The 15,124-nt window shown below is 49.3% G+C and overlaps 1 protein-coding gene across 2 annotated transcripts in view; it reads left to right on the forward strand.

The window, feature by feature from the left end:
- Positions 1–15,124, forward strand: part of OTOF (otoferlin) — a 141,614-nt gene that overhangs the window by 36,279 nt on the left and 90,211 nt on the right. For both annotated transcript variants that reach the window (XM_040058710.2, XM_040058712.2), the window contains 2 exons: positions 10,756–10,829; positions 12,348–12,474. In XM_040058710.2, the coding sequence (XP_039914644.1) occupies positions 10,756–10,829; positions 12,348–12,474 (201 nt within the window). The remainder of the gene's footprint in view (positions 1–10,755; positions 10,830–12,347; positions 12,475–15,124) is intronic.

Consider the following 15,124-nt stretch of genomic DNA (forward strand, 5'->3'; position numbering starts at 1 on the left):
GCTCTCCCTGCTCTTCCTCCTCTTCCTCCTCCTCCTCCTCATTCCCACTTTTCCCAGCTGATCCGGTTGGTTTTTTCCCCACTTTTCCCAGATGGTCTGGTTGGTTTGCTCTCCCTGCTCCTCCTCCTCCTTCTCCTCATTCCCACTTCTCCCAACTGATCCGGTTGGTTTTCGTTCCCACATTTCCCGGCTGATCCAGTAGGTTTGCCCTCCCTGCTCCTCCTCATTCCCACTTTTCCCAGATGATCCAGTTGGTTTGCTCTCCCTGCTCTTCCTCCTCTTCCTCCTCCTCCTCCTCCTCCTCCTCATTCCCACTTTTCCCGGCTGATCCGGTTGGTTTGCTCTCCCTGCTTCTTCTCCTCATTCCCACTTTTCCCAATTGATCCAGTTGCTTTGCTCTCCCTGCTCTTCCTCCTCTTCCTCCTCCTCCTCATTCCCACTTTTCCCGGCTGATCCGGCTGGTTTGCTCTCCCTGCTTCTTCTCCTCATTCCCACTTCTCCCAGCTGATCCGGTTGGTTTTCGTTCCCACTTTTCCCAGCTGATCCAGTTGGTTTGCTCCTCCTCCTCCTCCTCCTCCTCATTCCCACTTTTCCCAGATGATCCAGTTGCTTTGCTCTCCCTCCTCCTCCTCCTCCTTCTCATTCCCACTTTCCCCAGCTGTTCCAGTTGGTTTTCATTCCCATTTTTCCCAGCTGATCCGGTTGGGTTTCGGTCCCACTTTCCCCAGCTGATCCAGTTGGTTTGCTGTCCCTGCTCCTCCTCTTCCTTCCCACTTTTCCCAACTGATCCGGCTGGTTTTCGTTCCCACTTTTCCAAGATGATCCAGTTGGTTTTTGGTCCCACTTTTCCCAGCTGATCCAGTTGGTTTGCACTCCCTGTTCCTCCTCCTCCTCCTCCTCCTCACTCCCATTTTACCCAACTGATCCGGTTGGTTTTCGTTCCCACTTTTCCCAGTTGATCCAGTTGGTTTTTGATCCCGCTTTTCCCAGATGATCCAGTTGGTTTGCTTTCCCTGTTCCTCCTCCTCCTCATTCCCACTTTTCCCAGCTGATCCATTTGGTTTGCTCTCCCTGCTCCTCCTCATTCCCACTTTTCCCAGCTGATCCGGTTGGTTTGCTCTCCCTCCTCCTCATTCCCACTTTTCCCTGCTGATCCGGTTGGGTTTCGGTCCCACTTTCCCCAGCTGATCCAGTTGGTTTGCTCTCCCTCCTCCTCCTTCTTCTCCTTCCCACTTTTCCCAGCTGATCCGGTTGCTGTGCTCTCTCTGCTTCTTCTTCTCATTCCCACTTTTCCCAGCTGATCCGATTGGTTTTCACTCCCACTTTTCCCAGATGATCCAGTTGGTTTGCTGTCCCTGCTCCTCCTCTTCCTTCCCACTTTTCCCAACTGATCCGGCTGGTTTTCGTTCCCACTTTTCCAAGATGATCCAGTTGGTTTTTGGTCCCACTTTTCCCAGCTGATCCAGTTGGTTTGCACTCCCTGTTCCTCCTCCTCCTCCTCATTCCCACTTTTCCCAGCTGATCCGATTGGTTTTTGATCCCGCTTTTCCCAGCTGATCCAGTTGGTTTGCACTCCCTGTTCCTCCTCCTCCTCCTCCTCCTCACTCCCATTTTACCCAACTGATCCGGTTGGTTTTCGTTCCCACTTTTCCCAGTTGATCCAGTTGGTTTTTGATCCCGCTTTTCCCAGATGATCCAGTTGGTTTGCTTTCCCTGTTCCTCCTCCTCCTCATTCCCACTTTTCCCAGCTGATCCATTTGGTTTGCTCTCCCTGCTCCTCCTCATTCCCACTTTTCCCAGCTGATCCGGTTGGTTTGCTCTCCCTCCTCCTCATTCCCACTTTTCCCAGCTGATCCATTTGGTTTGCTCTCCCTGCTCCTCCTCCTCCTCCTCCTCTTCATTCCCACTTTTCCCAACTGTTCCAGTTGGTTTTCGTTCCCACTTTTCCCAGCTGATCCAGTTGGTTTGCTTTCCCTGCTCTTCCTCCTCCTCCTCCTCCTCATTCCCATTTTACCCAGCTGATCCGTTTGGTTTTCGTTCCCACTTTTCCCAGATGATCCATTTGGTTTGCACTCCCTGCTCCTCCTCCTCCTCCTCTTCATTCCCACTTTTCCCAGCTGATCCGGTTGGTTTTTGATCCCGCTTTTCCCGGCTGATCCAGTTGGTCTGCTTTCCCTGCTCCTCCTCCTCCTCCTCATTCCCACTTTTCCCAGCTGATCCGGTTGCTGTGCTCTCTCTTCCTCTAAATCCTGTCCACCCTGGAAAATCTTGGCTCTCTGGGATGTGTGGCCTCAGGTTTTGGAGCCTGCAGGAAATAATTATCAAAAAAACCCAAGGAATATTTATCCCGCAAAATCTTTGGAGCCCGAAGGGAACTGAGAGGTCTTGAGGGAAGCCTGGATCCGTAGGGATTGGATGGAGGGAGTTTCCCAGCCTGGACACGGATAGGAGAAGTCTGGGTGCAGACGGGATTTAGATCCAGCTTTTCTTTGGATATCAGGAAAAGGTTTTTTCCCCCGGAGCCGGTTGGGCACTGGGAACGCTCCCCAGGGAATGGTGAAATTCCCGAGGTCACCAGAGCTCCGGGAGCGCTTGGACAGGGACAGGGTGGGAATGCTGGGGTAGGAGTTGGATCGATGATCCCGGCGGATCCCTTCCCGCTCGGGAATTCCATGATTCCGTGATCCCGTGCCCTCATTAGGCTGCCAGGTTCCTTCAGCTCCTTCCTTTTATTCCCAGCTGTTTTCATGGATACCAGCCCAGGCTGTTCTCCCAAAACCCGGATCCTTTGGCTCTGCTGGAGCAGCTCGGCTCCAGGGAATGATCCTGGAATCAGCCCCGGGGGCTTCCCAATCCGAGGGGTTTTTCTCCTGGCTCCTATTCCTTTAAGGATCAATTCATGGCACTTCCCGCGGATGGATCCTCCCAAATAACGGGATAAAGCAGGAGGCGGAGAAGGAGGAAAACGTCCTCGAGGAGAGGGCAGGGTCAGGAAAAAAACGGGAAGAGATCTCCCAGCTCCGGTCCTTCCTCTGGGAAGAGGCACAAAGGGATTGAAGGCCGGGATCTTCCCAAGGGTGCTGGGTGCAGGATGAACCCGGCGGTGGGAAGAACGGGAAGAATTCCCGACGGGTGGAATCCCTGCCGGGAATTGAGCGGCGGGAACGCTGCTCCCAGTAAAAAGGTTCAAAATGTCCTTTTATCCGTGGATAATTCACCAGTAGTGGAATATTTAGCTGGAAGCTGGGCCAGGAGAGAGAGAGGCTGCTCCCGACTCCCTGCCGCGGCTCCGGAATCCACAGGGAGTCTGGAGATCGCCAGGGGAGAAATCCCGAAGGATAAAGCCAAGAGGGTTTGCGGAAGTGCAGATGATCCATGCTCAATCCCCGGAAAATCCGCTTTGTGGGATCCCGTACTTCACCCCAGAAAATCCACGGGAAGAGCGCTTCCAGAGGCTGGGCGGAGCCTCCGGCGCCTCATACAGGTTTGAACTTTTTCGGGAAGCTCTTCCCAACTTGGGACGTTCCATCCTCCACCCCAAACTTTCCCAAGCAGGACGCGACGGAGCCTGGCTCCTCCGGAGCCTGGTTCCTCCGGGAAAAACGGGAGAAGGGCGGGCGTCGGCCCCCCCCCTGGGGGGAGGGCTCTCGGGTTCCGCGGATCCTCATGGAATATTCATGCGGAGAGCGGTGTCGGCTTCCCGACCGGGCGGAGGGATCGGGAAGATCCCACGGAGATCTCCCGCCGCGCCCGCGGAGGTGGGATCGCCCGTCCCTGATCCGCAATTCCCGCCGCTGGGATGGATGTCCCGCCGTAGAGGCCCCGCCGTTCCCGTCTCTCGGCTCTTCCGGAACCTTCTCCTGCGGGGCCGGGCGGAGGTAGAAGCCGGGATGGGAAAGTGGGGAGGTGTTTGGGATTGGGAAGGGGTTGGGGGATCGGGATGAGCCGTTGGGAGGCTGATCCGGAATATTTGGGATGGCTCCGTCTCCGTCCTCATCCTGCGCCTTCCCTTCTTCCCAGCACCCGCCAAAATCCACCAAAATCCTTCAAAATCCGCCAAAAATTAACCAATATCTGCTGCTTCAGATTTTATTTATTTGTCCCTTTTTTCCTCTTATTCCTTTTTTCCTCTTATTCCTTTTTTCCTCCATTTTCCCGTTTGTTTGTTTGTTTTTCCTTTTCCCTCTTTTTATTTTTTATTTTTTTTTCCTGGTGCTGTTCCCTGTTAGTTTGGATTTTTTTTTTTTTTTCCCCCTGCTTTATCCTCTTCGTTTTAATATCCCAACAGTTTTCTTTCCCCGTGGTTTTTCTTTCCTCTATTTTTTTCCCCCCATTTTTTCCTCCTGGGGTTTCTTTCCCAATTTTTTTCTGGATTTTTTTTTTCCGGATTTTTTTTTTTTCCCCCTGTTCTTCCCTCAGCTTTCCCCACTCTTCCCTATTTTATTTTCCTTCTATGTTCTTTTTTTCCCAATTTTTTTTTCCCCCCTGCTGATTCCTCATCGGGTTTTTCCTAATTTTTCCTGTGTTTTTCCTCCTTTTTCTTCCCTATTTTTCCCCCTCATTCCCCCTCTCCCATTTTTCCCCCTCCATTTTTCCCTCCCTGTTTTTCCTTCACAGTTTTCCCCCATTTATTTTCTTCCCTATTTTCCCCTCCATTTTTTTTTTTCATTTTCCTTTTCTCTTCTCCCATTTTACTTTTTTTGCCTTTTCCCCTTTCACCTCTTTTCTTTATTTCCCCTTTTCTCTTTTTTGCTGCTTTCCCCAATTTCCTTTATTTTCCCTTTTCCCTTTTAATCTTTTTTCCCTTTCCCCCCTTCTTTTTTCCCCATTTTTCCTTTTTTTTCCCCATTTTTTCCTTTTTTCCCCATTTTTTTCCTTTTTTCCCCATTTTTTTCCTTTTTTTTCCCCCCTTTTCCCCCCTTTTCCCCCCCTTCCCCCCCTTTTCCCCCCCTTTTCCCCCCCTTTTCCTCCCTTTTCCTCCTTTTTCCTCCCTTTTTCCTCCCTTTTTCCCTCCCTTTTTTCCCTCCCTTTTTCCCTCCCTTTTTCCCTCCCTTTTTCCCTCCCTTTTTCCCTCCCTTTTTCCCTCCCTTTTTCCCTCCCTTTTTCCCTCCCTTTTTTCCCTCCCTTTTTCCCTCCCTTTTTCCCTCCCTTTTTTTCCCTTCCATTTTTCCCTTCCATTTTTCCCTTCCTTTTTTCCCTCTTTTTTTTCCCTCCCTTCCTTTTTTCCCTTCCTTTTTTCCCTCCCTTTTTCCCCTCCCTTTTTTCCTCCCTTTTTTCTCCCTTTTTTCCTCCCTTTTCCCCCCCTTTTCCCCCCTTTTCCCCCCTCGTCTTTTCCCCCCTCGTCTTTTCCCTTCGTCTTTTCCCTTCGTCTTTTCCCTTCGTCTTTTCCCTTCGTCTTTTCCCTTCGTCTTTTCCCTTCGTCTTTTCCCTTCGTCTTTTCCCTTCGTCTTTTCCCTTCGTCTTTTCCCTTCGCCTTTTCCCTTCGCCTTTTCCCTTCGCCTTTTCCCTTCGCCTTTTCCCTTCGTCTTTTCCCTTCTTCTTTTCCCTTCGTCTTTTCCCTTCGTCTTTTCCCTTCGTCTTTTCCCTTTTTTTCCTCCCTTTTTTCTTTTTCTCACTTTTTCTCCCTTTTTTCTTTTTCTCACTTTTTCTCCTTTTTCCCCCCCAATTTTCTCGCTTCCCCCCATTTTTCTCGCTTTTCCCCATTTTTCTCGCCTTTCCCCATTTTTTCTCCATTTTTTCCCATTTTTCCCAATTTTTCCCATTTTTTCCCATTTTTCTCCCTTTCCCCACTTTTTTCTCCTTTCTTTCCCACTTTTCCCCTTTCTTTTCCCTTTTTCTCCTTTTTTCTCCTTTTTTCTCCTTTTTTCTCCATTTTTCTCCATTTTTCTCCTTTTTTATACATTTTTCTCCTTTTTTTCTACTGTTTTTCTACTTTTTTTCTCCTTTTTTTCACCTTGTTTCCCCCTTTTCCCCCCTTTTTCCCCCTTTTTCCCCTTTTTCCCCCTTTTTCCTTTTCCCCCTTTTTTCCTTCCCCCTTTTTTCCCCCTTTTTCTCTTTCTTTTTCCACCTTTTTCATCCCCCTTTTTCCCCTTTTTTTCCCCCCCTTTTTCCTCCCTTCCCCGTCCCCCTTTTTTTCCCCTTTTTTTTCCCTTTTTCTCCCTTTTTTCCCCTTTTCTCCCTTTTTCCCCCTTTCTTTTCCCTTTTTCCCCCTTCTTTCCCACTTTCTCCTTTCCTTTTTTCCCCCCTTCCCCCAGCACCCTCCAAACCCCGTCATTCCCTGCCCATTCCCCTTCCCAAGGCGCCATTCCCAGCGCCGGGAATCGGCTCCGAGGAGCCGGGATCGGCACGGAGGCGGCACCTGGAGCTCTGGATCCGGAGCCCTCTGGACTTTTCCCTCTGATCCACCTCATCCCCTGGGTATTCCGGAGGCTTTTCCCCATCTCCAGGAGCTGCCGATCCCGATTCCTTTCCCCGCGTCCCCACTCCCGGAGGGTGCTCCAGGGGTGATCCCGGCTCCCACACGGATCCCTCGGGAAGCGGCCGGGCTGGGCTGGGTCCTACCACACATTCCTTGGATCAGCTGCTTAATCCCAGTTTTTTTTTTTTTAATTCCCACGCGGCCCAAAACCTCGTTTTTCCTGACAGGAACATCTGAGGGATCCGAAGCACCCTCGGTTTCCGTGGATTTGGCAGCTGGGAGAGGGCCCTGACCGGATTTTCCCGGCAGAGTCCATCACCAGCTGCTCCTCACTTCGGTTTTCCTTCCCACGGAACCTCAGACATTCCCGGGATTTTATCCCCGAGCATCCGCCAGCAAACGGCAGCTCAGGGACCGGAGGGATTTTTTTTTTCCACCCCTCTCTGTTTTTTAAGAATTCCCTGGAAAAGAAAGGAATGCGATCCAACGGGAGCGGGAGGTGTGGCTGGAAGGGATCTCCGCAGCAGAAAGCTGGGAGCAGAATTCCAGAGCCGTGATTCCAACGTTTCCCCGTTGAACAAACCATAACAAACCAAAGGGTCCCCAACCCCTGGGTGTTTCCTGGTGGGAATACAGATGGAGAATCCTCATCCTCACCTTTTCTCCTCCATCATGGAGAATCCCGGGAATAAATCACCGGGACTTGCTTTAGTCCCAGGTTTAAACAGCTCCTGGATCTCATCCCAACTGGATTCCCTTCCCTCAGATCCGTCGTTTTCCCTATTTTCCTTGATTTCCCTTCCCGCTCGCTCCGGCTCTCTCGGCGGCCTGCCGACCTCTGGCGGTTATTTCCAACCGGGATGCACCAGGCTGGCTGCAATTCCAAGGGTTTCTTTGGAATTGTTTTTTCCCTTTATCCCCCACCCGGAGGTGGGACTGGGGAATCCTCACAGGTTCTCCGCGCGTCGTTTCCTTGTGGGCAGCGCGTCCAAGTCCTGCGGGATCCAGGAGCTCGGGATCCTCTGGATCCCTTGGCCTGGCTGCCAGGTGCAGGAGAGGTCCTGGCTGGAGGTGAGGTCCTGGCTGGAGATCAGTTTTGGGTTGGAGATGAGGAAAAGTCCAGGCTGGAGTTGAGGAAAAGTCCAGGTTGGAGGTGAGATCCTGGCTGGAGATGAGGTCCTGGCTGGAGATTAGATTTTGTTGGAGGTGAGATCCTGGTTGGAGGCGAGGTCCATGCTGGAGATCAGATTTGATTGGAGATGAGGAAAATTCCTGGTTGGATGTGAGGTCCTGATTGGATGTGAGGTCCTGGTTGGAGATTAGATTTGGTTGGACGTGAGGAAAAGTCCAGGTTGGAGGTGACTTTTTGTCCAGGTTGGAGGTGAGGTCCTGGCTGGAGGTGAGGTCCTGGCTGGAGGTGAGGTCCCGGCTGGAGATCAGTTTTGGGTTGGAGATGAGGAAAAGTCCTGGCTGGAGGTGAGGTCCTGGTGGGATGTAAGGTCTGGGTTGGAGATTCGATTTGGTTGGACATGAGGAAAAGTCCAGGATGAAGGTGACTTTTTGTCCAGGTTGGATGTGAGGTCCTGGTTGGAGGTGAGGTCCTGGCTGGAGATTAGATTTGGTTGGAGGTGAGGAAAAGTCCAGGTTGGACGTGACTTTTTGTCCTGGCTGGAGGTGAGGTCCTGGCTGGAGATTAGATTTTGTTGGAGGTGAGATCCTGGTTGGAGGTGAGGTCCATGCTGGAGATCAGTTTTGGGCTGGAGATGAGGAAAAGTCCAGGCTGGTGTTGAGGTCCTGGTTGGAGTTGAGGTCCTGGTTGGAGTTGAGGTCCTGGTTGGATGTGAGATCCTGGTCGGATGCGAGGTCTGGGATGGAGATCAGATTTGGTTGGAGATGAGGAAACGTCCAGGTTGGAGGTGACTTTTTGTCCTGGTTGGAGTTGAGGTCCAGGTTGGAGTTGAGGTCCCGGCTGGAGATCAGATTTGGTTGGAGATGAGGAAAAGTCCACATTGGAGTTGAGGTCCTGGCCGGAGGTGAGGTCCCAGCTAAAAATGTTCATTTTGGAGGTGACGTCCAAGCAGGCGGTGACAAAACGTCCGGCCTGGTGGTGAGGTCCCAGTTTGGAACTGAGGTCCAGTTTCCAGCTGGGGTCAAGGCAGGAGTTGAAGTCCAGGTTGGAGTTGAGGTCCTGGTTGGATGTGAGATCCTGGTTGGATGTGAGATCCTGGTTGGATGCGAGGTCTGGGATGGAGATCAGATTTGGTTGGAGATGAGGAAACGTCCAGGTTGGAGGTGACTTTTTGTCCAGGTTGGAGTTGAGGTTCTGGCTGGAGGTGAAGTCCTGGCTGGAGGTGAAGATCATCTTGGAGGTCAAGTCCTGGCTGGATGTGAGGTCCTGGTTGGATGTGAGGTCTGGGATGGAGATTAGATTTGGTTGGAGATGAGGAAAAGTCCAGGTTGGAGGTGACGTTTTGTCCAGGATGGAGGTGAGATCTTGGTTGGAGTTGAGGTCCTGGTTGGAGGTGAGGTCCAAGCTAAAAATGTTCATTTTGGAGGTGAGGTCCAAGCAGAAGGTGACAAAACCACCTGGCTGGAGGTGAGGTCCTGGTTGGATGTGAGGTCTGGGTTGGAGATTAGATTTGACTGGAGACGGGGAAAAGTCCAGGTTGGAGGTGAGATCCTGGCCAGAGGTGAGGTCCTGGTTGGAGATTAGATTTGGTTGGAGATGAGGAAAAGTCCAGGTTGGAGGTGAGATCCTGGCCAGAGGTGAGGTCCTGGTTGGAGATCAGATTTGGTTGGATGTGAGGAAAAGTCCTGGGTGGATGTGAGGATCACCTTGGAGGTCAAGTCCAGTTCGGAGGTGTGATCCTGGCCCAGGTGTGATCCTGGTCCAGGTGTGATCCTGGTCCAGCTGTGATCCTGGTCCAGCTGTGATCCTGGCTGGAGCTGAGGTCCCTCGTTACTTCCAGGAGAATCTCCAGCAAACCTGCAAATGTTCCTACGCTTCCGGTGATGGGAATTCTCCAGCCGAAAACATTCCCCTTTCACGGGCGGGGGAAGTTTTTGGGAATCTGGATTTTTGGGGTTCTGAATTTTGGGGTGTTTCATTTTCAGTGGCTCCATCTTCCAGTGTCTTGAAAAGAAATCCCGTGAACTCCGGGAAAATTCCAAAATTCGGGAAAATTCCAACATTTGGGGTTGTCTGAATTTTGGGGGATCTGAATTTTGGGGTGTTTCGTTTTCAGTAGTTTCATTTTCTGGCGTCTTGGAAAGAAATTCCCTGAACTTCGGGAAAATCCCAAAATTTGGGAAAATTCCAAAATTTGGATGTCTGAATTCTGGGTTGTTTAGGTTTTGGTAGTTTAATTTTCTGGTGTCTTGGAAACAAATTCCGTGAACTCTGGGAAAAGTCCAAAATTCGGGAAAATTCCAAAATTTGGGGTTGTCTGAATTTTGGGGTGTTTAGTTTTCAGCAGTTTCATTTTCCAGTGTCTTGGAAAGAAATTCCGTGAACTCCAGGAAAATTCCAAAATTTGGGAGAATTCCAAAATTTGGGTGTCTGAATTTTGGGATGTTTAATTTTTGGTAGTTTCATTTTCTGGTGTCTTGGAAAGAAATGTCGTGAACTCCGGGAAAATTTCAAAATTCGGGAAAATTCCAACATTTGGGGTTGTCTGAATTTTGGGGGATCTGAATTTTGGGGTGTTTCGTTTTTAGTAGTTTCATTTTCCAGTGTCTTGAAAAGAAATCCCGTGAACTCCGGGAAAATTCCAAAATTCGGGAAAATTCCAAAATTTGGGGTTGTCTGAATTTTGAGGGGTCTGAACTTGGGGGTGTTTCGTTTTCAGCAGTTTCATTTTCCAGTGTCTTGAAAAGAAATTCCATGAACTCCGGGAAAATCCCCAAAATTCGGGAAAAATTCCCGAAATTCGGAACTGTCTGAATTTTGGGGTGTTTCATTTTTAGTTATTTCATTTTCTGACATCTCGGAAAGAAATTCCAAGTGAACTGTTTGGGAGAGATGAGGAGTGGGAACACAACCACGACTCCCAGCAGGAACTCTGCTCATGGGGAGCCAGAGTTATCCCGAGCTGAGGCATTCCCAAAAAAACCACAAAAACCGGGATCCAACATTCCAGGGCTGTGAATTCCACTGCTCTCCTGACTCCGCCTCTGGAATATTCCCTGTTTTCCAGCTGACGTTTCCTCTTTTCCTTCGGGGAAAAAAAAAATAAAATTAAAAAATCCCCTCCTGTTCCTGCCTCCCGCATCCTAAAAAAACCCCCACTAAAATACGGGAAATAATGGGAATTCTCCTTCTCCCCCTCTCCATCCAGAGCTGGGAAAGGAGTTTTTTCCGCCATGAAGCTTGGGAAGACGCGCCCGTCCAAGGATGAGCATCGGAAGCAAGGTACGGTCATGGAACGGCGGCGGATTCCTGGAGCTCCCGGGGCTCCGCGCCGGGAGGTGGGGCTGGAATTGGATACCTCTGGAAAAGCGAGGATCGGTTTTCCCGCCGCGGAGAAAAGCGGGAATGCGCGTTTACGGCTTGGGTGGCGGTTCTGGGAGGACTTCCCCCCGTTTTCCAGCCAGGTTTTTGAGGATAGGGAACGGGAATTTTGCCTGGGATGCCGGCGCGGAAACCTGGGCGCTCTTCCCAGAGCCTGGGTGTTCTCCTCGTGGTTGAAGCTTCCGGCAGGACCACGGGAAAACATCCGGGATGCAAAGGCAGGAACGGAGCAGTTGGCCCTATGGAGGTGTCTCCACAGGCGGGATTCATGGAATGGTCATGGAATGGTCATGGAATGGTCACTGGTGTGGGCCGGGAGGTTCCCGATCCCACCTTTCCCAGGAACCTCCGGCGTTCCCATGCTTTCCCTGGGCTTGGGATGGCGATTCCGACCCTTGGCCACTGGAGATGGGATGGGATGGGATGGGATGGGATGGGATGGGATGGGATGGGATGGGATGGGATGGGATGGGATGGATGTCCTGCACCCACTGGCCAAGCTGGCAATTCCCAATATTCCATGGGTGCTTCCCACCCATCCAGACTCCTCCTCAGATCAGGACCAACCTGGCCTTGGACGCTTCCAGGGATGGAGCAGCCACAGCTCCCCTGGGAATTCCAGCCCGGCTCCTGTCCACCCTGCCAGCCAGGAATTCCTTCCCAAGATCCCACCCCAATCCTCCCAGCTCCTGTTCCTCCACCCTTTTCCCAAATCCCAGCTCTCCTGGAGCCTCTTCAGGCTCTGGAAAAGGGCTCTGAGCTCTCCCTGGATCCCTCTCTTCTCCAGCTGGACATTCCCAGCTCTCCCAGCCTGGCTCCAACTCCGGGAGCAGCTCCATGGTCTCCTCTGGAGCGACTCCAGCAGCTCCGTGACCGTCCCATGCCGAGGATCCCAGATCCGGAGGAAGCAATTCCCAGCTCCTGTGATTCCGGCTCGGTCTTAACATCCTGGCCGAGCCAAGGACTCCCTTTTCCCTCAGGAACGGAACATTCCAGAAAATTTTTCCAACAGAAAACCCGGTCACGGGGATGTTCCGGTGGGATCTGGGCTCCTGCAGCAGCTTTTCCTCTTGGGAATGACCGATTTTTCCCGTTTTTTTTCCCACCTCTCTCTTCAAAAAACAGGGAATGGGTTGTCTTCGCAGCATCCCCAGGTCTCCAGCTCTTCCCGAAATTCAGGCTGTTGTCGTTATCCCTTATTCCCCCTTCCCAAAACCCTCCGCAGGGATCCCGCCCGGATGGAATTCCACGACCTCCCTTTGATATCCCCTTTTTCCGAGCAGCTTGTCCCGGCTCCCATTGTTTTCGTGCTCCCGGCCGATCCGAGGGGACGGATCGGATTTCCCTTTCCCCTCGGCCTTTAATTATTCACGGATGGAAACGAAAACCGGAGCCGTTCCCTTTGTCGCCTTCCCGCAGACGATCCGGCTGTTTTGGAAACGGAAGACCTGGATGGAAAGGGCAGGAGATACGGAGCGGGCCTGGAGCCGGACGCCGTGTCCCTGGCCTCCGTCACCGCCGTCACCACCAACGTCTCCAACAAGAGGTGAGATCCGGGATTGGGATCGTGCCGGCGGGAGCTGAGGAGAGACGTCCCGAAAAAATGGGGGATGCCTGAGACAGGGAATGTTGGGAATTGGAGGGAGGCCTGAAACAGGGAACGTTGGGAATTGGAGGGAGGCCTGACACAGGGAATGTTGGGAATTGGAGGGACACTGACACACGGAATGTTGGGAATTGGAGGGACGCTGACACGGGGAATGTTGGGAATTGGAGGGAGGCCTGACACAGGGAATGTTGGGAATTGGAGGGATGTCTGACACAGGGAATGTTGGGAATTGGAGGGACACTGACATGGGGAATGTTGGGAATTGGATGGACGCTGACACACGGAATGTTGGGAATTGGATGGACGCTGACACAGGGAATGTTGGGAATTGGAGGGACACTGACATGGGGAATGTTGGGAATTGGAGGGACACTGACATGGGGAATGTTGGGAATTGGAGGGATGCTGACACACGGAATGTTGGGAATTGGAGGGAGGCTGACACAGGGAATGTTGGGAATTGGAGGGACACTGACACAGGGAATGTTGGGAATTGGAGGGACACTGACACAGGGAATGTTGGGAATTGGAGGGATGTCTGACACAGGGAATGTTGGGAATTGGAGGGAGGCCTGACACGGGGAATGTTGGGAATTGGAGGGAGGCCTGAGATAGGGAATGTTGGGAATTGGAGGGAGGCCTGACACAGGGAATGTTGGGAATTGGAGGGATGCAGGCATGGGGAATGTTGGGAATTGGAGGGACCCTGACACAGGGAATGTTGGGAATTGGAGGGACACTGACACGGGGAATGTTGGGAATTGGAGGGACACTGACACGGGGAATGTTGGGAATTGGAGGGACACTGACACGGGGAATGTTGGGAATTGGAGGGACACTGACACGGGGAATGTTGGGAATTGGAGGGACACTGACACGGGGAATGTTGGGAATTGGAGGGAGGCCTGAGACAGGGAATGTTGGGAATTGGAGGGAGGCCTGAGACAGGGAATGTTGGGAATTGGAGGGAGGCCTGACACAGGGAATGTTGGGAATTGGAGGGAGGCCTGACACAGGGAATGTTGGGAATTGGAGGGATGTCTGACACAGGGAATGTTGGGAATTGGAGGGACGCTGACACAGGGAATGTTGGGAATTGGAGGGAGGCTGACACGGGGAATGTTGGGAATTGGAGGGAGGCCTGACACATGGAATGTTGGGAATTGGAGGGAGGCCTGACACAGGGAATGTTGGGAATTGGAGGGATGTCTGACACAGGGAATGTTGGGAATTGGAGGGACGCTGACACGGGGAATGTTGGGAATTGGAGGGAGGCCTGACACATGGAATGTTGGGAATTGGAGGGAGGCCTGAGACAGGGAATGTTGGGAATTGGAGGGACACTGACACAGGGAATGTTGGGAATTGGAGGGACACTGACATGGGGAATGTTGGGAATTGGAGGGAGGCCTGACACAGGGAATGTTGGGAATTGGAGGGATGTCTGACACAGGGAATGTTGGGAATTCGAGGGATGTCTGACACAGGGAATATTGGGATGCGTTGTCCCAAGGAGCCAGTGGGCTGTTTAATGTATTTTTTATAGATTTTAAAGTGTATTTTTTGTATATATTTATATATCTTTATAGATAAAAATATATATTTTTGTGTGTGTGTGTATATGTGTGTGTGTGTATACATTTATATATATTTGTATATATATTTGTATATATATTTGTATATATATTTGTATATATATGTACATATATGCATATATTATAGTTAAAGATCTATTTATATGTTAATATATAAATATATATCAAGACATTTCTATACATTCTACATCTATACATTTCTACTTCTAAATATAAAATTATATTTCATTTTAATATATATTTTTATATATTTATTAACCTAATTAGAAAAAGATATTTTAAAACATAAGATATATTTTATATATTTAATACATATTTTAATCTATATTCTTATATTGATTGTGTGTAATTATATATAGATATTAAAAGACAATAGATAATATATTTTAAATATATTTAAAATATACCTTAAAATATTTTTATATTTTAAAATATCTAATATATTTTCTAGAATATATAATGAATATAATATAATATAATATATAAAATAATATAAAATATGTATAAAATATGTATAAAATATCAAATAATAAAATAATATAATATAATTAATATAGATATTAATATATATAATGTATTTAAAATATATTTAAAATACATCTTAATATATTTTTAAATATTAAAAGATATATTATAGATATTTATAAAATATATAATAATACAATATGATATGATATCATATAATATATAATGTATATAATATAATATATAAAATAAAAATAATACAATAAAATAATATAATAAAATAATAAAATTAAGATATGTATTTATATATAATATATTTTAAAACACATCTTCATATATTTTTTACATATTAAAACCATATTTATATATAGTGTACTTCTACCTACTAAAAAAAAAACCCTGGATGTTTTTTTTCCCTTTCTTTTTTAACATCTCACCTCCCTCAGCGATCCATCAGAATTCCCTGGAGATTCCCAGCTCCAGGGGCTGAAGGAACGTTGAGGGTGACGCTGCTCTGGTAGCGAGAG

The sequence above is a fragment of the Hirundo rustica genome, chromosome 3, assembly GCF_015227805.2.
Source record: "Hirundo rustica isolate bHirRus1 chromosome 3, bHirRus1.pri.v3, whole genome shotgun sequence".
Classification (NCBI taxonomy): Eukaryota; Metazoa; Chordata; class Aves; order Passeriformes; family Hirundinidae; genus Hirundo; species Hirundo rustica.